This window comes from Acanthochromis polyacanthus, chromosome 3, assembly GCF_021347895.1.
Source record: "Acanthochromis polyacanthus isolate Apoly-LR-REF ecotype Palm Island chromosome 3, KAUST_Apoly_ChrSc, whole genome shotgun sequence".
Classification (NCBI taxonomy): Eukaryota; Metazoa; Chordata; class Actinopteri; family Pomacentridae; genus Acanthochromis; species Acanthochromis polyacanthus.
In genome coordinates, this window is record NC_067115.1 from 112,328 (window position 1) to 137,973 (window position 25,646).

Sequence of the window (25,646 nt, forward strand, 5' to 3'; positions counted from 1 at the left end):
ACATCTCTGAGTTCTCTTCTCCCTCATGTAGTTCTGGTTCCACATTAGATTTTCCTGACAGATCCACAGATCTGAGATGAATCACTGCAGTGTTGGTTTCTCAGGAGATCAGAGGGAAGGAGCCTCATGTTTACAGGGTCAGGAATCTGAATTCATCTCCATGGAAACACTCGAGGTGTTGAGTCCTGTCTAGAAGCTTTTAATCTTCCATGAGATGAAGACGATGTTTCCTGTTTCTGTCCGATGATAGTCACAAACTAACGCAACTAACAAAACTAACACAACTAACACTACTAATACAACGAATGCAATTAACAATTAACACAGCTAAAGCACCTAACACAACTAATGCAACTAATACAACTAATGCAATTAACAATTAACTCAACTAAAGCAGCAAACACAACTAAGGCAACTAATGTAATTAACATAACAAACACAACTAATGCAACTAACACAATGAACACAATGAACACAACTAATACAACTAATGCAACTAATGCAACTAACAATTAACTCAACTAATGCAACTAACACAACAAACACAACTAACGTAACTAACACAATTAACTAACGAACACAACTAATGCAACTAACACAACTAACACAACTAACTCAACGAACACAACTAACGCAACTAATGCAACTAACACAACTAACAGAACTAACTCAACTGATACAACTAATGCAACTAACAATTAACTCAACTAACGCAACTAACGCAACAAACACAACTAACTCAACTAACACAACTAATCAAGTAATGCAATAACAATTAACTCAACTAACGCAACTAACAATTAACACAACTTACGCAACTAATGCAACTAACGCAACTAACACAACTAATGCAACTAACGCAACTAATACAACGAATACAAATAATGCAACTAACGCAACTAACAATTAACACAACTTACGCAACTAATGCAACTAACGCAACTAACGCAACTAACGCAACTAACACAACTAATACAACTAATACAAATAATGCAACTAACGCAACTAACAATTAACACAACTTACGGAACTAACGCAACTAACGCAACTAACACAACTAACACAACTAATACAACGAATGCAACGAATGCAACGAATGCAACTAACAATTAACACAACTTACGCAACTAACGCAACTAACGCATACTAACAAACTAAAACCAAACACAACTAATACAACTAAGCAACTAACAAATTAACTGCAACTAATGCAACTAACGACACTAACACAACTAACGTAAAACTAACACAATTAACTCAACGAACAAAACTAATGCAACTATGCAACTACCACAAGTAACACAACTAACTCAACGAACACAATTGACTCAAACTAATTGCAAACTAACAAAACTAACTCAACTAACACAAACTAACGCAAGTAACGCAAACTGACACAACTAACCTCAACTAACACAACTAATGCAACTAATACAACTAATGCAACTAACAATTAACTAATAACCTAAGCAACTAACGCAACTAACACAATTAACGCAACTAACGCAACTAATAAACTAATGCAACTAATACAAATAATGCAAACTAATGCAACTAACAATTAACTCAACTAACGCAACTAACACAACTAACACAACTAACACACTAATACAACTAATGCAACTAATGCAACTAACAATAACTCAACTAACGCAACTAAACACAACTAACACAACTACGCAACTAACACAACTAGCACAACGAACACAAAGTAAATGCAACTAACACAATTAACACAAACTAATGCAACTAATGCAACTAACAATTAACTCAACTAACGCAACTAACACAAACTAACGCAACTAATACAACTAACGTAACTAACACAACTAACTCAACTAACACAACTAAATACAACTAAACAAAATAATTGCAAACTAACACAACTAATACAACTAATGCAACTAATACAAATAATGCAACTAATGCAACTAACAATTAACTCAACTAACGCAACTAACGCAACTAACCACAACTAGCACAACTAACACAAAGTAATGCAACTAACACAATTAACACAACTAATGCAACTAATGCAACTAACAATTACATCAACTAACGCAACTAACACAACTAACACAACTAACGCAACTAACACAACTAGCACAACTAACACAAGTAATGCAACTAACACAATTAACACAACTAATGCAAACTAATGCAACTAACAATTAACTCAACTAACGCAACTAACACAACTAACGCAACTAATACAACTAACGTAACTAACACAACTAACTCAACTAACACAACTAATACAACTAATACAAATAATGCAACTAACACAACTAATACAACTAATGCAACTAATACAAATAATGCAACTAATGCAACTAACAATTAACTCAACTAACGCAACTAACGCAACTAACACAACTAGCACAACTAACACAAGTAATGCAACTAACACAATTAACACAACTAATGCAACTAATGCAACTAACAATTAACTCAACTAACGCAACTAACACAACTAACGCAACTAATACAACTAACGTAACTAACACAACTAACTCAACTAACACAACTAATACAACTAATACAAATAATGCAACTAACACAACTAATACAACTAATGCAACTAATACAAATAATGCAACTAATGCAACTAACAATTAACTCAACTAACGCAACTAACGCAACTAACACAACTAGCACAACTAACACAAGTAATGCAACTAACACAATTAACACAACTAATGCAACTAATGCAACTAACAATTAACTCAACTAAAGCAACTAACACAACTAACGCAACTAATACAACTAACGTAACTAACACAACTAACTCAACTAACACAACTAATACAACTAATACAAATAATGCAACTAACACAACTAACACAACTAATACAACTAATGCAACTAACGCAACTAACGCAACTAACACCACTAACGCAACTAACACAACTAACACAACTAACACAACTAATACAATTAACGCAACTAATGCAACTAATGCAACTAACAATTAACGGAACTAACACAAAGAACACAAATAACATAACTAACTCAAATAACACAACTAACGCAAATAACAAAAATAAAACAAATAATGCAACTAACACAAATACAAATAACACAACTAATACAACTAATGCAACTAACACAACTCATACAATGCAACTAATGCAACTCATACAACAAATACAACTAATGCAACTAATGCAACTAATGCAATTAATGCAACTAACGCAACTAACACAACTAATACAACTAATACAAATAATGCAACTAACACAACTAATACAACTAATGCAACTAACACAACTAACGCAACTAACGCAACTAACACAACTAACGTAACTAACACAACTAATGCAACTAACGCAACTAACACCACTAACACAACTAACACAACTAACACAACTAATACAATTAACGCAACTAATGCAACTAATGCAACTAACAATTAACGGAACTAACACAAAGAACACAAATAACATAACTAACACAAATAACACAACTAACGCAACTAATAAAAATAAAACAAATAATGCAACTAACAAATACAAATAACACAACTAATACAACTAATGCAACTAACACAACTAATACAATACAACGAATGCAACGAATGCAACTCATACAACTAATGCAACTAATGCAATTAATGCAACTAATGCAACTAACACAACTAACACAACTAATATAACTAATGCAATTAATGCAACTAATGCAACTAACACAACAAACAGAACTAACAGAACTAACGCAACTAACACAACTAATACAACTAATACAAATAATGCAACTAACACAACTAATACAACTAACACAACTAACGCAACTAACACCACTAACGCAACTAACACAACTAACACAACTAATACAATTAATGCAACTAATGCAACTAATGCAACTAACAATTAACACAAAGAACACAAATAACATAACTAACACAAATAACACAACTAACGCAACTAACAAAATAAAACAAATAATGCAACTAACACAAATACAAATAACACAACTAATACAACTAATGCAACTAACACAACTAATACAATACAACTAATGCAACTAATGCAACTCATACAACAAATACAACTAATGCAACTAATGCAACTAACACAACTAATACAACTAATGCAACTAATGCAATTAATGCAACTAATGCAACTAACACAACTAATACAACTAATGCAATTAATGCAACTAATGCAACTAACACAACTAACAGAACTAACAGAACTAACGCAACTAAAGCAAATAATGCAACTAACAATTAACACAAATAACACAACTAACACAACTAACACAACTAATGCAACTAACAATTAACACAAATAACACAAATAACACAAATAACACAAATAACACAACTAATACAATTAACGCAATTAGCGCAACTAACACAACTAACACAATTAACTTAACTAATACAACTAACACAACTAACACAATTAACTTAACTAACACAACTAACGCAACTAGCGCAAGTAACGCAACTAACACAACTAATACAACTAATGCAACTAATACAACTAATACAACCAGCGCAACTAACACAACTAATACAACTAACACAAATAACACAACTAACACAACTAATACAACTAATGCAACTAATACAACTAATACAACTAACACAACTAACACAACTAATACAACTAACAAAACTGACACAACTAATACAACTAACACAACTAATAAAACTAATGCAACTAACACAACTAATACAACTAATGCAACTGACACAACTAACACAAATAACACAACTAACACAAATAACACAACTAACAAAACTAACACAATCAATGCAACTACACAACTAACACAAATAACACAACTAATACAACTAATGCAGCGAACACAACTAATACAATTAACGCAATTAGCGCAACTAACACAACTAACACAACTAACACAATTAACTCAACTAATACAACTAACACAACTAATGCAACTAGCGCAAGTAACGCAACTGGCGCAACTAACACAACTAACACAACTAATACAACTAATACAACTAACACAACTAATACAACTAATGCAACTAATACAACTAACACAACTAATACAACTCATGCAACTAATACAACTAATACAACTAACACAACTTACACAACTAATACAACTAACAAAACTAATACAACTAATGCAACTAACACAACTAATACAATACAACTAATGCAACTAATGCAACTCATACAACAAATACAACTAATGCAACTACTGCAACTAACACAACTAACACAACTAATACAACTAATGCAATTAATGCAACTAATGCAACTAACACAACTAACAGAACTAACAGAACTAACGCAACTAAAGCAAATAATGCAACTAACAATTAACACAAATAACACAACTAACACAACTAATGCAACTAACAATTAACACAAATAACACAACTAACACAAATAACACAACTAATGCAGCGAACACAACTAATACAATTAACGCAATTAGCGCAACTAACACAACTAACACAACTAACACAATTAACTTAACTAATACAACTAACACAACTAACGCAACTAGCGCAAGTAACGCAACTAGCGCAACTAACACAACTAACACAACTAATACAACTAATACAACTAACGCAACTAACACAACTAATACAACTAACACAAATAACACAACCAACACAACTAATACAACTAATGCAACTAATACAACTAATACAACTAACGCAACTAATACAACTAACAAAACTGACACAACTAATACAACTAACACAACTAATAAACTAATGCAACTAACACAACTAATACAACTAATGCAACTAATACAACTAATGCAACTGACACAACTAACACAAATAACACAACTAACAAAACTAACACAATCAATGCAACTAACACAACTAACACAAATAACACAACTAATACAACTGATGCAGCGAATACAACTAATACAATTAACGCAATTAGCGCAACTAACACAACTAACACAACTAACACAATTAACTCAACTAATACAACTAACACAACTAATGCAACTAGCGCAAGTAACGCAACTGGCGCAACTAACACAACTAACACAACTAATACAACTAATACAACTAACACAACTAATACAACTAATGCAACTAATACAACTAACACAACTAATACAACTAACAAAACTGACACAACTAACACAACTAATACAACTAACACAACTAACACAACTAATACAACTAACACAACTAATACAACTAACAAAACTGACACAACTAACACAACTAACACAACTAATACAACTAACACAACTTACACAACTAACACAAATAACACAACTAACACAACTAATTCAACTAACACAACTTACATAAATAACACAACTAATACAACTAATACAACTAACAACTAACACAAATAACACAACTGTTTTTGTGTGTTGTGTGTCTGTTGTGTGTCTGTTGTGTACTCACGCAGCAGGTGCCACTCGTCCTGCTGGATGGTCCTGGTCAGGTTCAGGGGGATGTTCCGGAGTCTGATTGGTTGAGAGAAGTGATATTTGACGGCAGTGCAGCGATCTGCGATACCTGTAGAGTCACACAGGTGAGACACCTTAATGACATCACTGATGACATCAACACAACTGTAGTCAAAGGATCAGGTTCCATCCACGGTTCTACTCAGAGTGGACAGGAGAAGAAGAACCTCCACACTGAACCAACGAGCAGATCTACTAGAAGAACACCATGGAGACATCAGGACTACCAGGACCAGGACTACTAGGACCAGGATGACCAGGACCAGGACTACCAGGACCAGGACTACCAGGACCAGGACTACCAGAACCAGGACGACCAGGACCAGGACTACCAGGACCAGAATGACCAGGACCAGAATGACCAGGACCAGGACTACCAGGACCAGGACTACCAGGACCAGAACTACCAGGACCAGAACTACCAGGACCAGAACGGCCAGGACCAGAACTACCAGAACCACAACGACTAGGACCAGAATGACCAGGACCAGGACTACCAGAACCAGGATAACCAGGACCGAGACTACCAGGACCAGGACTACCAGGACCAGGACTACCAGGACCAGAACGACCAGGACCAGAATGACCAGGACCAGGACTACCAGGACCAGGAATACCAGGACCAAGACTACCAAGACCAGGCCTACCAGAACCAGAAGGACCAGGACTACCAGGACCAGAACTACCACGACCAAGACTAGCGGGACCAGGACTACTAGGACTACCAGGACCAAGACTACCAGGACCAGGACTACCAGGACCAGAATGACTAGGACCAGAACTACTAGGACCAGGACTACCAGGACCAGAACAACTAGGACCAGAATGACCAGGACCTGGACTACCAGAACCAGGATGACCAGGACCAAGACGACCAGGACCAGGACTACCAGGACCAGGACAACCAGGACCAAGACTACCAGGACCAGGACTACCAGGACCAAGACTACCAGGACCAGGACTACCAGGACCAGAATGACTGGGACCAGAAGGACCAGGACCTGGACTACCAGAACCAGGATGACCAGGACCAAGACTACCAGGACCAGGACTACCAGGACCAGAACAACTAGGACCAGAATGACCAGGACCTGGACTACCAGAACCAGGATGACCAGGACCAAGACGACCAGGACCAGGACTACCAGGACCAGAACAACCAGGACCAAGACTACCAGGACCAGGACTACCAGGACCAAGACTACCAGGACCAGGACTACCAGGACCAGAATGACTGGGACCAGAAGGACCAGGACCTGGACTACCAGAACCAGGATGACCAGGACCAAGACTAACAGGACCAGGACTACCAGGACCAGAACGACCAGGACCAGGACTACCAGAACCAGGACGACCAGGACCAGAATGACCAGGACCAAGACTACCAGGACCAGGACTACCAGGACCAGAATGACCAGGACCAGAAGGACCAGGACCAGGACTACCAGGAGCAAGACTACCAGGACCAGAATGACCAGGACCAGGACTACAAGGACCAGGACTACCAGGACCAGAATGACCAGGACTACCAGGACCAGGACTACCAAGACCAGAACTACCAGGACCAGAATGACCAGGACCAGAACTACCAGGACAAAGACTACCAGGACCAGAATGACCAGGACCAGGATGACCAGGACCAGGACTACCAGGACCACAATGACCAGGACCACAATGACCAGGACCAGGACTACCAGGACCAAGTCTACCAGAACCAGGACGACCAGGACCAGGACGACCAGGACCAGGACTACCAGGACCAGAACGACCGGGACCAGAAGAACCAGGACTACCAGGACCAAGGCTACAAGGACCAGAACGACCAGGACCAGGACTACCACGACCAGAACTACCAGGACCAAGACTACCAGGACCAGGACTACCAGGACCAGAATGACCAGGACCAGAATGACGAGGACCAGGACTACCAGGACCAGGACGACCAGGACCAAGACTACCAGGACCACGACTACCAGGACCAGAACGACCGGGACCAGAAGGACCAGGACTACCAGGACTTGAACTACCAGGACCAGGACTAGCAGGACTAGCCAGAACTCCCCAGGAGTACCCAGGACTAACCAGAACCAGGACTACCCAGGACCAGAACTAACCGGGACCAGGACAACCCAGGACCAGGACTTACCAGACCTAAAAAGTCTGTGTTGTGGGAAATGGATTCTGTGAGCTGCTGTAGTGAAGACAACAGAGCTGGACTGAAGGAGGTCTCTGAGGCTTCCAGAGACAAACCACTGCTGAACTGATCATGGAGGCTGTTTGTTTGTTTGTTGGAAGATAAACAGGAAGTTGCTGCTGAGCTGATCATGGAGGTTGTTTGTTTGTTTTAAGATAAACAGGAAGTTGCTGCTGATCCTCCCCTCAGGGATCGATTGGTTTAATCTGATCTGAGCTCAGCTCCAGTCTAATGCAGTGTAATGATCTGAAACATGATGTTAGCTAATGTGATTGTAGCTCCGTAATCTGATGTGTGGTCTGAGTGTTGTCGGGTTCTGCTGCTCTCCAAAGCTCTGACCTTCACCTTTAACTGGCAGCCGGCCAAAACCCGGCGAGACAGAACCTGCTGAGACAGAACCTGCTGAGATAGAACCTGCTGAGACAGAACCTCCTGAGACAGAACATGTCGAGATAGAACCTGCTGAGACAGAACCTGCTGAGATAGAACATGTCGAAAAAGAACCTGCTGAGACAGAACCTGCTGAGATAGAACATGTCGAGATAGAACCTGCTGAGATAGAACATGTCGAAATAGAACCTGCTGAGACAGAACCTGCTGAGATAGAACCTGCTGAGACAGAACATGTCGAGATAGAACTTGCTGAGACAGAACCTGCTGAGATAGAACATGTCGAAATAGAACCTGCTGAGACAGAACCTGCTGAGATAGAACCTGCTGAGACAGAACATGTCGAGATAGAACTTGCTGAGACAGAACCTGCTGAGACAGAACATGTCGAAATAGAACCTGCTGAGACAGAACCTGCTGAGATAGAACCTGCTGAGATAGAACATGTCGAGATAGAACCTGCTGAGATAGAACATGTCGAAATAGAATCTGCTGAGATAGAACCGATCACAGTCTAAAACCAGTCTGAAACCAGTGTGAAACCAGTCTAGAACCAGTCTAGAACCAGTCTGAAACCAGTCAGTTTACTGGTCAGACTGGTTGGTCGTGTTCTGTGATCATTTATGAAAACTGTTGCATAAAAACACAAAATTCAGATCTATGAACAAGCTCCACTGGTTATAGTATATATTTATATATGTATGTGTGTCCATTAATGCTTTAATAATGTTGCATATGCATATATGTGTGTTTATTTACACATACATGTCCTTTATCATATTATATTATATTATATTAATGTATGCAATGTACCTGTAAATAAACTATACATAAAGTGACCCTGGTCCAATAATACATGATTAATACTGTATATTTATACATATAATATTTAATAAACTGTGTACTACTGTGCATGTATATTATATTACTGTGTACTACTGTGTATTTATATACACCTTACCTCGGTCTATGAGCTTGTCGATGTCCGGGTCCAGGCCCTTGAAGTAGCACTTCCTCCAGAGGCCGGAATGCGTGGAGAACAGCGGCCTGCCGCACTCCGTCTCCAGGATGCCCATCCCCAGGATGGCCCTCCAGTTCTCCAGCAGCTCCTCCTCTCTGCTGCCCACATGAACGGGCTTCATGAGCGCTACGTCCCGCTGCCGGGCGCCGCCGCTGCCGGTGTCCACCAGCGGCAGGTGATAGATGGGCATCTCCCGGTTCTTCTGGTCGTTGGAGTCGGATCCGTGGCGGTCGCAGTTGTCCTTGTGGCGGCGGGTGTCGGTCTGGTACCAGTGGTCGGTGGAGATGGCGGTGACCAGCAGCAGCAGCGACAGCACGCTGAGCGCCAGGCTCACCGCGGACACCGTCACCGTGGCCGGTCGGGCTCTTTCCATGGCCGGCACATGGACCGAGCCGCTCCCGGTGCCGCTGCCGGAGCACGTACCGCCTCCCCCGTCGCCGCTCGCTCGGTTCCCGCCGCTGCTTCCGTTACTGGGCATCTTTTGCTGCCATCCTCGCGCCCATCAGCCGTTCCAGGTTTGCCCTCGAGAGCGCGTTGTCATGCCGACTGACGGTCCGTCAGAGCTGCGTCAAGGTGGAGGCAGGTACCGGTACCAGGGGGCGGGAGGAGGGCTGCCTTCACAATAAACACGGAGGGAGGGAAGAGCAAACAACAACAACAACAATAACAGTAGTAACAACAATTGCCATTATTACTACAGTAACAACAATAACAATAGTATCATTATTATGATTATTACTATTATTATTATTCTGACAGTAAAAACAGCAAAAATGGTAATAATAATAACAGCTTTATTAGTGTGACACATTTCATGCTTTACATGAAAACATTAAAAACATTGGAAACATTCAGACAAGCATAAAAATCACAATTAAAGTGACAAATATAATAAAACATCGAAAACAAAGGGATAATGAAAAATATAAAAACAAAACAAAACTACAATTTGCATTAAAAACAAGTTAAAATAAGCTATAATAGGAAAGCAGCAGCAGACAGAAAAGCCTTGTGCTGTGATTTGAAGAAGTGAGAGTTGGAGCAGATCTTTGTTCCACATGTGTGGAGCATAAAGAGCAAACGCTGCTTCTCCATGTTTAGTTCTAACTCTGATCAGCTAGAAACCATCCAGGGCTTTAAAAACCATCAGCAGGACTTCAAACCTACTGGAAGACAGGAAGCCAGCAGAGATCTAAGAACTGGAGTGATGGGATCACATGAACATATGATGAGCACATGAACACGTGATGAACACGTGAACATGTGATGAACACATGAACACATGATGAACACATGAACACACGATGAACACGTGAACACGTGATGAACACATGAACACACGATGAACACATGAACACACGATGAACACGTGAACACGCGATGAACACGTGAACACACGATGAACACACGATGAACACATGAACACGTGATGAACACGTGAACATATGATGAGCACATGAACACATGTTGAACAGGTGATGAACAAATTCATGAAGAGGTGAAACACACTGAGCTTTATTTTGAAATCTGACTGAAAGCCTGGTGTGACATCACTGCAGGTGAGCTGACAACATCTCACTGATCTGCTTCTGACTGTACTATCACTGATTAATAATCACTGATCAATCATCAATAGTCACTGATCAATAATCTTCCGTGTTGTTCTTACATAACTGTGATCACAGTGAAGTCCTGCAGTCCAGGAAGTTTTAGAGTCGTGTTCTAAAGGTTCAATCCTCAGATCTCATTGTAGCCCTTTAAGCTTCAGTCAATTCCAGCCGTTTTCAGTACAAAAAATCCCTAATATTTTATTTGTCAATAAAAACATGACGAGAAATACAGGGAATATTGGACACGCATTGCGAGGTGCATTTCCTCGAAAACGACCTATTCGTGGATTTTATACCGACTTCAAGACATGTTTTGGACAAAATATTTTACTGGCTTGTGTCGTCTGGATGTCCAAGGTTGGATTATGGCCGTTTTTTGTGGAATATTTTGTTCTGTGTGTAATAATGAACCCGGAAATGTGAGTCACGCTGTGTGCGTTGAAGCCGTGTATAGAGAACGGATGGATGGATATTCGTTGTTTGTCTGACAAATGTGTTTTTCTCACCCGCTGTGGTAATCACATCTGAAAGTGGTTTATACCGGCGGATTCATGAGAATCTAAGCTTTCCATCGGTGTATAGTGTTTGTATAATCGTGTTTGCAGCTTCAGGCATTTAAGGAAATGCTTATGCAGATCTCAAAGTGTTCCGTGGGCGGGACGGTGAAGCTTAACGGGATAACAAAGGAGCTCAACAAAGATCTGATGGAGAACTTACGGACCAGGACCAGTCAGAACTCATGGAAAAGAACCAGTCAGAACTAATGGGTTAGAACCAGTCAGAACTAATGGACTAGAACCAGTCAGAACTCATAGACTAGAACCAGTCAGAACTCATGGACTAGAACCAGTCAGAACTCATAGACTAGAACCAGTCAGAACTCATGGACTAGAACCAGTCAGAACTAATGGGTTAGAACCAGTCAGAACTCATAGACTAGAACCAGTCAGAACTCATGGACTAGAACCAGTCAGAACTAATGGACTAGAACCAGTCAGAACTCATGGACTAGAACCAGTCAGAACTCATGGAAAAGAACCAGTCAGAACTAATGGATTAGAACCAGTCAGAACTCGTAGACCAGAACCAGTCAGAACTCATGGACTAGAAACAGTCAGAACTCATGGAAAAGAACCAGTCAGAACTAATGGATTAGAACCAGTCAGAACTCATAGACCAGAACCAGTCACGAACTCATGGACTAGAAACAGTCAGAACTCATGGAAAAGAACCAGTCAGAACTAATGGATTAGAACCAGTCAGAACTAATGGAATAGAACCAGTCAGAACTCATGGAAAAGAACCAGTCAGAACTCATAGACTAGAACCAGTCAGAACTCATGGACTAGAACCAGTCAGAACTCATGGAAAAGAACCAGTCAGAACTAATGGATTAGAACCAGTCAGAACTCATGGACTAGAACCAGTCAGAACTAATGGAATAGAACCAGTCAGAACTCATGGAAAAGAACCAGTCAGAACTAATGGGTTAGAACCAGTCAGAACTAATGGGTTAGAACCAGTCAGAACTCATGGACGAGAACCAGTCAGAACTAATGGAATTGAACCAGTCAGAACTCATGGAAAAGAACCAGTCAGAACTAATGGGTTAGAACCAGTCAGAACTCATGGGTTAGAACCAGTCAGAACTAATGGACAAGAACCAGTCAGAACTCATGGACTAGAACCAGTCAGAACTCATGGAAAAGAACCCGTCAGAACTCATGGAATAGAACCAGTCAGAACTCATAGACTAGAACCAGTCAGAACTCATGGACTAGAACCAGTCAGAACTCATGGAAAAGAACCAGTCAGAACTAATGGATTAGAACCAGTCAGAACTCATGGACTAGAACCAGGCAGAACAAATGGACTAGAACCAGTCAGAACTAATTGGTTAGAACCAGTCAGAACTAATGGGTTAGAACCAGTCAGAACTCATGGACTAGAACCAGTCAGAACTAATGGAATAGAACCAGTCAGAACTCATGGACCAGAACCAGTCAGAACTCATGGACCAGAAACAGTCAGAACCAATGGAAAAGAACCAGTCAGAATGTCACCTGGAGTCCTCCGAAAGCAGCTTCAGGTCCAGAATCATCTTCAGGGTCCAGTTGTGTTCCTGCCAGCATCAGGTGAACGTTTTTAGGAGTAGCTGAGGTTTGGTTCTGGTCATGATTTTCCACTGGTTTAGGTTTAAGATTGTACTGATTTTGGAACGTTTCAGGACTGGTTCTTGAACCCCAAGAACACCAAACCTACCATCAATCATGCTCTGTGGAACTGGAGCTTTACACAAAGTAAATGAAATAACGAAGAAGGAGGATCACCTCCACGTTCTTCAGGAGAACCTAAAACCAACAGTAGAAGGTTGAAACCAGAAGCATTGACGAGAAAACATGAATTTAACTAAATGTTCACATTTCTGTTTGTAAATTTATGATCCAGAAGATTCCGTCATATTTCCAGAAGATCTTTGTTACAGATTGTCCCATAAAGATTCCACCATAAATCTTTTAATAATAAATAATAGCAATAACAACAACAACAACAACAACAATAATAATCTCTGCACACTCCTCGGGAATCAGCCATGTTGACAGTGTGTGTGTCACAATTGATTGATCAGTAAGGATTAATCAGTATTGATCAGTATCAGTCTTTTCTCAGATTAACAGATTCACTGAAAAAAATTCACATTTCAACCTTAATATTCAAAAATTCTACTTCACTGTAATATTATAGATATATGAGCATTTAGAGAGTTTGTGTCAGGTTTTTTTTCATTTTTTCGGGTGTTTTAGGGTTTGGAGGGTTTGGAAAGTCTGGTGTGTCAGCCTCAGGTTGCATTCAGTTGATGAGGACTCAGCGGTGACTTTAAACGTCTGGACTCGTCTGCGTTTGCTCGGCCAACTCGCTCCGTCTTCATGGCGGTCAGGATGAGGTTTGTCATGTCTCCTTGGCGACCTGCGACTGATGCTTCATGGGAATCTCAGGTGACTGCAGCTGTCGTATTCACAGAGTCAAAATTCAACGTGACACAGAAAAAATGAAAGCTTGTCCATTAAGTTGATCAATAATTCATCAGCGTCCCTGCTGGGCTCTGCTGCTTCCTGTAACACGACTCCCCCTCCCCTGCCGTGACTTTGACGTCTCTGATTGGCCAAAGGACGGAGCTGCAAACGACCCTCGCTGTCATATCAATCAGCTCGATCGATCGGTCAAAGATCACTTCAGAGGCTTAAACACACTGCAGCCAGAAATAAATCACTGATCAAAGATTAAAATCATCTTTTTATTGATCATTTCAGAGTCAGGAAGTTCAAGAATGAAACTGTGGTTCTCCGCTAGAACATCAGTAATCGGATGTCAGGTTATATTGACTTTTATTTAAAAAGTTTGTTGATCTGCAGCTGCACATTAGCATTAACATTAGCAGCAACATGAACAGCATTAGCAGCATGAACAGAAACATTAGCAGCAACAATAGCAGCAACATCAGCAGAAACATGAACAACAACATGAGAAACACTAGCACCAACATTAGCACCAACATTTGCAACATTAGCAGCTACATTAGCAGCAGTGTGTGATGCTATAATGGCTTCATTTAGTGGTTTTAATAACGTTCAGATCAGCAGGTTGGAGATCTAGCTCCTCAGCATCAGTTACCATGGAGATCTAGCTCCTCAGCATCAGTTACCATGGGGATCTAGTTCCACAGCATCAGTTACCATGGAGATCTAGTTCCACAGCATCAGTTACCATGGAGATCTAGTTCCACAGCATCAGTTACCATGGAGATCTAGCTCCACAGCATCAGTTACCATGGAGATCTAGTTCCACAGCATCAGTTACCATGGAGATCTAGTTCCACAGCATCAGTTACCATGGAGATCTAGCTCCACAGCATCAGTTACCATGGGGATCTAGTTCCACAGCATCAGTTACCATGGAGATCTAGTTCCACAGCATCAGTTACCATGGAGATTGAGCAGGTTAAAAGAGAGACCTTCAGTGACACTGGAGGCTTTAAAGCCAACACACCTGCTGCTCCTGAATCTGACTTCAGCCTCTGGATGTCCTGCTACTTTCTGTTTTAGGTGGAACCTGATCAAACAAGTGATTGATCATTCTGATTGGCTGTGGCACAGCTGTGTACATGACAAAACGCACAAACATAAACACAAATAGAAATATAAACACATACCTAAACATAAGGAAACATAAAGAAATGCAAATTAATGAGTATAAAAAGTCTCCTGAGCTCAGCTCCAGGAGGAGGATCATCAGGGGGAACACTTTCAACACTCATCTGATCAATCAGTAGTTGATCATTCATTAACCTCAGTGAAATACAGTCAATAACTTTCCACCTGTTTGTTCTTACCCAGACCAGTTGTATTAGTTTAGCCACCATGTAGAAGGAACATGATCTTAGAACACAATTCCTCTGTACTACAAGAGCTGGAGCTGATTAACCTCCTCAGAAGTGTTTGTCATGGTGCCGTTACTGCTAAACTCCCACAATGCTCTCTGTTGTAATCTGAGTGACGCCTCCTCTGGTCACTACAGGATCAAACAGGAAGAGGCTCCACCTGATGGAACAACCAGGAACTACAGCTGATCTACATCTATGACATCACATCCCTCACCTACCGCCTCATTGGCCGAGATGTTTTTAATCAGTTAAATTGTGGATCAATCATTAACATCCTTGGTGTGAGATGGAAACGTTCCCAAACGGAGCTGCTTCCTGCAGCTCCAGGAGGTGGACCAGAGTCTTAGCAGGTTCCTCTCAGGTCCGGTTCTACAGCTGGTCCGGGTCTACAGCTGGTCCGGGTCTACAGCTGGTCCGGGTCTACAGCTGGTCCGGGTCTACAGCTGGTCCGGGTCTACGGTCCAGATCAGAGTCCAGCAGAGGTCGCTGGTTGGAATCCCTCATAGGTGATCAATATCTGGGGGCTGTTTCCCACGATCCTCTGCTGTGTGTGTGTGTGTGTGTGTGTGTGTCGTCAGTATTGTGAGCATCCCCCCCCATCAGAGGTTATTGATCGTCCTCCTGAAGCTCTATCAGCTCATATCGACCAGGAGGACGGATGCTGCAGCTTTACCCTCCACAAGGTTGAGGGAGGAGGAGGAGGAGGTCAGGGGGGTGGGGTGGAGGTGTCGGGTGGAGGAGGAGGTGGGGGGTGTAGGGCGATGATCAGGAGCTGAGTTTTAATTAACACTCTGTCTGCTGCGCTGCTCTCTCTCTGAGGCGTGAACAGAACCGCTGAGCTGAATGCTGAAGCTGCGAGATGATGGAGGTCAGGGTGGAGGGGGCATTGATCTGCTGCCTGTCTTCTATCAGGTCCTCAGATCCCTGCAGACAGGTCCAGCATCACCTGCTGTTTCCCGACAGAGGCAGCAGATAAAAGCCAGCTGGTTCCTGCCTGCAGCTGATAATTAATAATCAGTTTGATTCTCTAAGGGATCATTTCTAATCAGATCAATAAAACATGTCTGAAATGAAGCTGTAGATGAAGGCCTGATTCAGACACGAGTCCTACATGTGTGCACTGAGCTGTATTTATTTCCGACCTGTGGAGGGAAACCTGTTGGTGATTTAATGATCCTCCTCTAATTGATAATCATGTCATTGATCAGTTCTGACAGCGTTGGACCAACACTCCGGCTGTAAGCCGGTCGATGCTGCTGCTGCTTTGGTTCACGACTCAGGATCAAGTTCAAAGAATCTGCATTAGCATGAAGCTGCATCTTCAGAGGCTGCCGTCATTAGTGGCAGCAGCAGCAGCAGCGCATGATGATGAAATAACGATGTGTTTGACAGGCAAAGAGCGTCGACGCCGGAGAGCCGGCTGCCATCAAGGTCATCAGACCGGAGCCCCACAGCTACCACTGCAGCACTGCATTCAGAGGAGCAGGAGCCACTGCTATGTATTCACTGGATTATAATCACTGCACGAAAATTAGGACATGATAGTCACTGTATTCGAGTCAAAGCACTGTGTTCACTGCATATACTCACTGCATTAAAACTACCATATTATAGTCCCTGCACTGTATCCACTGCACTAAAAACTCATTACATTTACTGGATTATAATCACTGCATTAAAACTACCACATTACAGTCATTGTATTCTATCTGCTCCATTACAGTCACTGCATAATAAGCACAGCACTAAGAAACACATTACAATCACTGGATTGTAATCACTGCATTAAAGGTACCACATTATAGTCACTGCATTGGATCCACTGCTCTAAAACCCCTACATCACAGTCACTGCATTACTTCCCTGCACCACAGTCACAGCAACGTTGTCACTGCAATTAGTAACGACATCATATTCACTGCATTACATCACTATATTACTGTAACTGTATCCTGCATTACAGCCATGGCAGTCAAGTCAGTACATTGTAGTCACTGAAATGTGATTATAATGGAGAAGACGAACAAATAGACCCGATGTGTCTCTGTGGTTGTTTTGTGTCTCTGTGGTTGTTTTGTGTCTCTGTGGTTGTTTTGTGTCTCTGTGGTTGTTTGTGTCTCTGTGGTTGTTTTGTGTGTCTTTGTAGTTGTTTTGTGTCTTTTTCTGGTTGTTTTGTGTCTCTTTGTGGTTGTTTTGTGTCTCTGTGGTTGTTTTGTGTCTCTGTGGTTGTTTTGTGTGTCTTTGTAGTTGTTTTGTGTCTTTTTCTGGTTGTTTTGTGTCTCTTTGTGGCTGTTTTGTGTCTTTGTAATTGTTTTGCCTCTTTGTGGTTGTTTTGTGTCTTTGTGATTGTTTTGTGTGTCTTTGTGGTTGTTTTGTCTCTTTGTGGTTGTTTTGTGTCTCTGTGGTTGTTTCGTGTCTCTTTGTGGCTGTTTTGTGTCTTTGTAATTGTTTTGCCTCTTTGTGGTTGTTTTGTCTCTTTGTGGTTGTTTTGTGTCTCTGTGGTTGTTTTGTCTCTTTGTGGTTGTTTTGTGTCTCTGTGGTTGTTTTGTGTCTCTTTGTGATTGTTTTGTGTGTCTTTGTGGTTGTTTTGTCTCTTTGTGGTTGTTTTGTGTCTCTGTGGTTGTTTTGTGTCTCTGTGGTTGTTTCGTGTCTCTTTGTGGCTGTTTTGTGTCTCTGTGGTTGTTTTGTGTCTCTTTGTGGTTGTTTTGTGTCTTTGTAGTTGTTTTGTGTCTTTGTGGTTGTTTTGTGTCTCTGTGGTTGTTTTGTGTCTCTTTGTGGTTGTTTTGTGTCTTTGTAGTTGTTTTGTGTCTTTGTGGTTGTTTTGTGTCTCTGTGGTTGTTTTGTGTCTTTGTGGTTGTTTTGTGTCTTTGTAGTTGTTTTGTGTCTTTGTGGTTGTTTTGTGTCTCTGTGGTTGTTTTGTGTCTCTTTGTGGTTGTTTTGTGTGTCTGTGGTTGTTTTGTGTCTCTGTGGTTGTTTTGTGTCTCTGTGGTTGTTTTGTGTCTCTTTGTAGTTGTTTTGTGTCTTTTTCTGGTTGTTTTGTGTCTCTTTGTGGTTGTTTTGTGTCTCTGTGGTTGTTTTGTGTGTCTTCGTGGCTGTTTTGTGTCTTTGTAATTGTTTTGCCTCTTTGTGGGTGTTTTGTGTCTCTGTGGTTGTTTTGTGTCTCTGTGGTTGTTTTGTGTCTCTTTGTGGTTGTTTTGTGTCTCTTTGTGGTTGTTTTGTGTCTCTGTGGTTGTTTTGTGTCTCTGTGGTTGTTTTGTGTCTCTTTGTGGTTGTTTTGTGTCTCTGTGGTTGTTTTGTGTCTCTGTGGTTGTTTTGTGTCTCTGTGGTTGTTTTGTGTATCTGTGGTTGTTTTGTGTCTCTTTGTAGTTGTTTTGTGTATCTTTGCTTTGAGTTCAGCGCCACAGAAGACACAGTAAACGTGTCAGTAAATGTTTACATGCGTGGAGATGAATTACAAACTTCCCTTCTGAAAAATGTCCTTTTTTCCGTCAGAAGTCGTTTGTAGTTTGACCTCAGTGAATAAACAGACTCTCAGCTGTTTGGAGGAAAAGGTTTTTCTGAAACTGATTTGGTGTTTCGGCAGCAGAGTGAGACCTCCCTCCTCCTCCCTCCTCCTCCCTCCTCCCTCTGCTGGTTGCACAGCTTCCATTTTAATGAGACGTTACATAAATGGTCCATAGATATTCTGATCAGCTGGAGGAGGATGGACGGATCTTTAATGAGGCCTGAAGACTCCAGCAGCTCAGATCCACAACAAAGACTCTTTGTTCTCAGTGATTATTGTCAGCTTGTTCATCCACCGCCTAAATAACACAAACTCCTCAACATGGTCTGTATGCAGAACAGGTAGCAGGTGGTAGCTTACCTTCATCATCACCTTTATCATCATCATCATCATCATAAACATCTTCCAGAACCTCCAGTTAGTTTCTATGATCTCCTCCTCCTGTGGATGTTTTTCTGTCTCCACGTCTCCTCTCTACTCTGATCATCATCTGTAGATATTTCAGCATTCTGGATGGATCTCCAACAACTGTCTCTGTCTGTTCTCTGCATTTATTTCTGGATCATTTTTAACGACACATCATGAACTAAATGATGATCTTAAACATCATTCTTCTAATTTTCCAAATGGAACTTATAGGAGGGCCTCAGAGCTGGAAGTTTGGATTCTTTTGGATGCAGTTTGACTTGTAGTTGGGTGTTAACGTGACTTTAGCTGAAAATTAGATTTCCGTCCAACAGAACCCTGCACAGACCACAAGCTTCTTCTTCTCTGAGACTTAAAAGGCCATTTTAAGATGTGTTCAGTGATCCAATCAGGTTCCAGACTTTAACAAACAGTAAACTTTCTGCAGCTCTGACCTCAGCCCAGTAATGAGAACCTTCGGTCTCCATCTTTAAAGTCTCCCTGTCGCTGTGGTAACGCCCACGCTGCCTTCATCTCCTTCGTTAGGCCGCCGTTCCTCCAGCCGGGGGAGTCGCTGGCGTCGGCAGTAATGAGGTGAAGCTCTGGACTCTCATTAGACCCCCTCTGAAGCCCCGCCCCCACAGAGGAGACACAACTCCCTGCAGACAGATAACGAGGTTTAGACTGTTCTACTGCAGATAGACTCAGAAAGACACACCACTGATTAATACAAGATCGATACAAGATCGATACAAGATTAATACAAGATCAATACAAGATCAATATCTATCTATCTATCTATCTATCTATCATCACCATAGAAACAGTGATGTAATATAAATTCCTCCAATCACAGAGCTGCTGAATTATTCATAGCACCGACCAGGTGCTGTTAATGTGAACACATCCACTGTTCTGTTTGAACATTCTAGCAGCAACATTTACAGAACAGAACCAGAACTGAAGCTGCTGGAAGGTAAAGTTCTGGTTCTGTTCAAAGGTTTAGAACGGGTTCCCGTCCAAACAGCACCAGAACGTGCCGTCACTGAAGAACTGAACATCTGAGGAACATCTGCTCAGGTTCCTTTCATCATTTTCTAAAAGTCGCTCTGACCAAGAACCCAAAGAAAAGACCTGCTGCAGGAAGGAACGAAAACAACAAGAACATGAAGGTCCGACTGAAGCACCAGAACCACAGAGAACGCTGAATGAAAGAACAATGGAACCACCTGATCAGATAAACACGTCCTGAACTGAAGATCTGATCAAACGCTGTGGAGACCCTGGTGATCTGAGCAGCAGAAAGCAGCTGCACTTTGGAGAACTCAAAAGAACCCAAAAGAACCTAACAGAAGCTAAAAGAACCCAAAAGAATCTAAAAGAAACCAAAAGAATCCAAAAAGAACCCAAAAGAACCTCAAAGAACCCAACAGAACAGTCCAGGTCCAGAGGTTCCTGCAGATGTGTCTGTTACGGTAACGTTTGGGGAAACAGTCTGATGTTGGGTTTGTGTGAACAGAACTCTGATAATAAACTGATTATTGATTATTGATTATGTTGCTGCTCTTTGATCTCATTTAATGTTGAAAACCACCGTTTTGTTCTGATGCTGAAGCAAGCAGCAACATGACGTGTTTGTGCAGCGCCCCCTACCTGCATGCAGCCTCAGAAACACGTCTCCTGTAGAGTTTCTGTGAACTGCAGCTCATCTGACTGAACTCATGGAGGTTTTCCAGGTCGGATGCTGCTTCTCTGAGGATCAGACAGTTTCTGGTTATTCTCTGTGTTCAGTCTCTCAGTGGAGCTGTAACTTATTCAGCTTCATGCTATCAGAAGCTAGTATTCGGAGACACACGGGGCCTCTGGTGAAGACGAGGGCCACAAATGCTTCGTCGTATTTTCTTATTGTTGTTTTACTTGTTGTGAGGTTTGGTGTAGATTCGTCTGCTCCTGTTTAGCAGGCCGTCCCCGCCAGGCTCTGCTAGCTCGTTGGTTTATGTTTAGCCTCATTAGGGTTGCCAGGTCTGTGTTTTTCCAGCAGAATCTAAAATGTTGCTGCCGGATGATTTAGTTTGGGTGGAGCTCTTTTGTGTGCAAATTGTATCAATAATATAAATAAATACACATCCATAGTTGAAGTGAGATCATTTATTTTTACCTAATACCAAACTCCAGATCAGTACATACAGTGCCTATCATAAGTATTCACCCCCTTTGATGTTTAACCCTTTTATTGCTTTCATAAATCAATCATGGTCAATAAAATATAGCTTTTTTAACAAAAAAATGTATTGGAAAAAAACCCTTTAAAGGGGCACCGAGGAAGATTTTAGCGGAAATGTAGCGTTGCCTACATTTCCTTTGAGCCTCGGCGCGCACTGTCACAAACCGTCGTAAACGAGTGAGCGAGCCTCAGGAAAGCCGGCGGAGTTGAAATCATCGTTGAACAATAACGTGTGTAAATGACTCCGCGGTCTAATGTTGTAAAACCGAGTTGTCAAAGCTGCTCCGAGCTAACGTTACATTAGCCAATACCCACACTGTGTTTTTGCCACAAAGTTAGTCAACTAAACCAGTCACAGTCAAATGAATCCCATAGTCTACTAACCACACATCGCAAGCAACACACACAAAAGACAAAAGAATTGTATCAAACTTACAAAGAGCTAAAGTTACGTACCTGTCTAGGAGAAGCACAGCCAGCTCGGCATCTGTTTTGATTCCTTTTTGCTCCCGGAATTCTCTCCACCTCTGAAATGCCTGTCCAAGATGAACTTGTCTTTTGCTTCGTTGTCGATCTGACAACCTTTTTGCTCCGTTCTCTTCCTTTTGCGCTCCATGTGTGCTGTCTTCTCAACCAACTCTCCGCTCTGCTACTGCTAAAAACAACTAGCTCCGCTCTGCTACGCTCCGTCAGCGCACGCGCTCCGTATTTGCTGTAAATCGCTCCGTCTCTCAAAGGAAACTCTAGATGAGTCGACAAAAAATTAATAAAATACAAATATTTACAAAACCAAACTGATTCATGAATCGAAAATGGGGACATTAATAAGTGTAAATAACAAAGATTCATCCACATTAATATGAGACTTTGTTACGAGCATAAAAATCTTCCTCGGTGCCCCTTTAATGTCAAAGTGAAAACAGATTTCTATAAAGTAATGTTAATGAAAGAAAATTATATAAATAAAAATAGTTGTTAAAATGAAGACAGAAGAACACTCTAAGCAACTCAGGGAAAGGGTTATTGAGAAGTACAAATCAGGGGATGGTTACAAAAAAATTTCCAAGGCGCTGAACATCCCCGGAGTTCAGTGAAATCAATTATCAAGAAATGGAAGGAATATGGCACTTGTGTGAATCTGCCTAGATCAGGCCGCCCTCGTAAACTGAGTGACCTACAAGTAGGAGACTAGTGAGAGAAGCCACCAAGACCCTACAACTACTCTGAAGGAGTTACAAGCTTCAGCTGCTGAGATGGGAGAGACTGTGCATGTAGCAACTGCTGCCCGGGTTCTTCACCGCTCAAAGCTTTATGGGAGAGTGGCAACGAGAAAGCCACTGTTGAAGAAAAGTCATATTAGATCTGGACTAGAGTTTGACAAAAAGCACGTGGAAGACTCCATGGTCAAGTGGAAGAAGATTCTTTGGTCTGATGAGACCAAAATTGAGCTTTTTGGCCATCAGACAAAACGTCATGTTTGGAGGAAACCAAACACTGCACATCACCAAAAACACACCATCCCCACTGTGAAGCATGGTGGTGGCAGCATCATGCTGTGGGGATGTTTCTCAGCAACTGGACCTGGAAGGCTTGTAAAGATAGAGGGCAGAATGAATGCTGCAAAATACACTGAAATCCTGGGGGACAATCTTTTTCAGTCTGCAAGAGAACTACGTCTTGGGAGAAGATTTATTTTCCAGCAAGACAATGATCCAAAACATACTGCAAAAGCTACACAGGAATGGTTAAAAAAGAACCAGGTAAATGTTCTGGAGTGGCCGAGTCAAAGCCCAGACCTCAATCCTACAGAGAATTTGTGGCTGGACTTGAAAAGGGCTGTTCATGCCCGATACCCGCACAACCTGACAGAGCTTGAGCAGTTTTGCAAAGAAGAATGGAGCAAAATTGCAGTGGGCAGATGTTCAGACTGACTGAGACCTATCCACACAGACTCACTGCTGTGATTGCAGCCAAAGGTGCATCTACTAAATACTGACTTGAAGGGGGTGAATAATTATGCAAACAATTATTTTTATTTATATAATTTTCTTTCATTAACATTACTTTATAGAAATCTGTTTTCACTTTGACATGAAAGAGTTTTTTCCAATAAATTTTTTTGTTAAAAAAGCTAAATTTTGTTGACCATGATTGATTTATGAAAGCAATAAAAGGGTAAAACATCAAAGGGGGTGAATACTTATGATAGGCACTGTATCTACTTACAGACCCGGCCTTCCTGTCACTGAGACCCCTGTGATAACTCCCCGACCCCCAGGGGGCGCACTCCAGTCTGAGAACCACTGATACTAAAAATAACTAATTATTTCTGACTCACAATGACTAGATCTGCTTTATGTGTGGAGGAGAGAACAACCAGTTACTGAGAGGACCTCAACACTTCCTCTAGACTTTATCTGAACCTCCGAGAATCTTTTTATATCTCTGGCTCCAAAAATCCAAGATGGCAACCAGGAAGTAGCAAAATCCTGAAACCAATGCGTGATATGATGGTAGCTCCGCCCATCCTCATTATCCAATCAGTGGAGGCAAAGATTATTAAACTGTTTCATTTGATCAATGTAAAAATAATCAAGAATATCAGATAATGTGATGATGTCAGATGCTAGTTTGTGTCATGTCACAGATCAGCAGACTAACCGCTGCTGGTTTCAGTAACGTTCCAGAAGCTAAAACAGCTGCAGCTGATTAATACGCCAATGATCCTCGGCAGCAGCAGAACGCTGAGATCTGCAGAGTTTCTCCTCCAGAGTCGACCTCAGCTCCGACTGAATAATTCATCACGGCTCTCAGGGGGAACAGCGGCGGCGCTGCTGTGATGAAAATTTAAAGATGCTGCATCTGAGCACTTTGCAATATCTGCTAACAGAGAAGAAAATCCAGAGCCAGAGGTTTAAAATGGACGGCTGACATTTCCACTGATTGTCCCGAGTGCAGGTCACCGCCGCCACGTTTCCTCCTCTGCTCTCTGAACGAGTCAAACAACACCTGAGTTGAGCTTTACCTGCCCACTGGAACCACAGACAGCAGTAGGCAGTGAGGTCATCAGCAGTGAGGTCATCAGCAGTGAGGTCATCAGCAGTGAGGTCATCAGACGGGGGCAGCTCTCTGGGTCTTAGGAAGGTTCTGCTGAGGTGGCCTGACTCAGCTCTAATAACGTGTTCATGTGTCGCCTCAGTGAGCCCCTGCTGTACAAACAACACATTATTTTTTATTTAATGACATTATTTCTGTAAAAGCAGCACTGAGGAGTCACAGCGATGGACTGCAGGACCCCAGCATGGGAGCTCTGACATTCCTGTTAGTTTATACTTGAAGCTCCGCCTCCAAACACTCACCTGCCCTGATGCTGAGGCTGCAGGGCTCTGAGCTTCTGGAGGAAACTTCTTCCATCACCATGGTA

The 25,646-nt window shown here is 41.7% G+C and overlaps 1 protein-coding gene across 1 annotated transcript; it reads right to left on the minus strand.

Moving 5' to 3' along the window:
- Positions 1-5,756: 5,756 nt before the first annotated feature.
- On the minus strand, positions 5,757-10,638 carry LOC127533399 (transmembrane protein 178A-like). The gene is made up of 2 exons (XM_051946266.1): positions 9,978-10,638; positions 5,757-6,481 (listed from the first exon to the last, which is right to left on the minus strand). The coding sequence occupies exons 1-2, from the start codon at positions 10,513-10,515 to the stop codon at positions 6,303-6,305; spliced, it is 717 nt and encodes a 238-aa protein (XP_051802226.1). The 5' UTR covers positions 10,516-10,638; the 3' UTR covers positions 5,757-6,302.
- Between the last annotated feature and the right edge of the window lie 15,008 nt (positions 10,639-25,646).

Excerpts from the sequence above, each read along its gene's own strand:
- LOC127533399 (XM_051946266.1), bottom strand. The coding sequence starts at position 10,515 with ATGCCCAGTAACGGAAGCAGCGGCGGGAACCGAGCGAGCGGCGACGGG. Across the intron at positions 6,482-9,977 it reads CGACAAGCTCATAGACCGAG|GTATCGCAGATCGCTGCACT; the intron begins GTAAGGTGTATA and ends GTGACTCTACAG.